The following is an 880-nucleotide window of genomic DNA, read 5'->3' on the forward strand; positions in this document are numbered from 1 at the left end:
CAAGACACGTCCACGACACGCTCACGACACGCCCACGACACGCCCACGACACGCTCCAATCGCGGGCGTAATCTCGGCTGATCTGCGCCTCGTCGACCACCACATAGCTGACTCGCGAGAGTGAGAGCGGGGAGGAGGAGGGCCGTGCCGTCTCCCTCCGCTCCTGCTCACCCATCAGGTCGAGGAGCCGTCCGGGCGTCGCGACGACCAGCGCAGCCCGTCTGGCCGCCTCCATCTGAGCGCGGAAGCTCTCTCCGCCGTGCACTGCCGCGACCGCCACGCCCTCCGTCGCCAGCGGCGCACACGCCCTCGCGACTTGCGCCGCAAGCTCACGCGTCGGCACCAGAAAGACCGCCCGCACCGACCCGTCCGAGGTCTCTGGCGTCGTAGCAGCGGACGAGCCGGCGAGCAGCGAAGGCAGCGGCGCCACGGCAGCGAGCGTCTTTCCGCTGCCGGTGGGTGCGACGATCAGAACGTCTTTTCCAGCGAGGCATAGCGCCCAGGCTCGCCGCTGCAGCACGTTGGGCTCGAGGCCAGCCGTGCGCACAAGGCGAGCGCAGCCCTCCAGCTTGGTGACGTCCATGACTGTGCGAAAGAATTTTCCAGCATAGCACAACAGTGTTCTCGAGGTTCTCGATGTGGATATCCTTTGGCCGCGTTGGGTAGCGAGGATTGGTGTAACCCGAGCCACGGAGGCGTGTTTTCTGACGGCCGACCGTCAGTGCACGGAGTTGCCACAACAGTGTGTGTGTGTGTGTGTGTGTGTGTGTGTGAAAGCGCCGTCGCAACTGCCCCACGGCTCCGAGCCCTCCTGTGGGCCCGCGGCGGCTCGCCGTCGCGGTGCCGAACAATGTGAACAGTCCGGATTCATCCCGGCGTG

General features: G+C 66.5%; 1 protein-coding gene across 1 annotated transcript in view; it reads right to left on the reverse strand.

Moving 5' to 3' along the window:
- The window catches only part of EMIHUDRAFT_252633 (hypothetical protein), a gene marked incomplete at both ends in the record, with an annotated part of 1,579 nt that extends 996 nt beyond the window's left edge, over window positions 1-583 (reverse strand). Inside the window, one exon of the mRNA XM_005787591.1 lies at window positions 104-583. Coding sequence (XP_005787648.1) covers window positions 104-583 — 480 coding nt within the window. The remainder of the gene's footprint in view (window positions 1-103) is intronic.
- Between the last annotated feature and the right edge of the window lie 297 nt (window positions 584-880).

Source organism: Emiliania huxleyi, assembly GCF_000372725.1.
Source record: "Emiliania huxleyi CCMP1516 chromosome Unknown EMIHUscaffold_1405, whole genome shotgun sequence".
Taxonomy (NCBI): domain Eukaryota; phylum Haptophyta; order Isochrysidales; family Noelaerhabdaceae; genus Emiliania; species Emiliania huxleyi.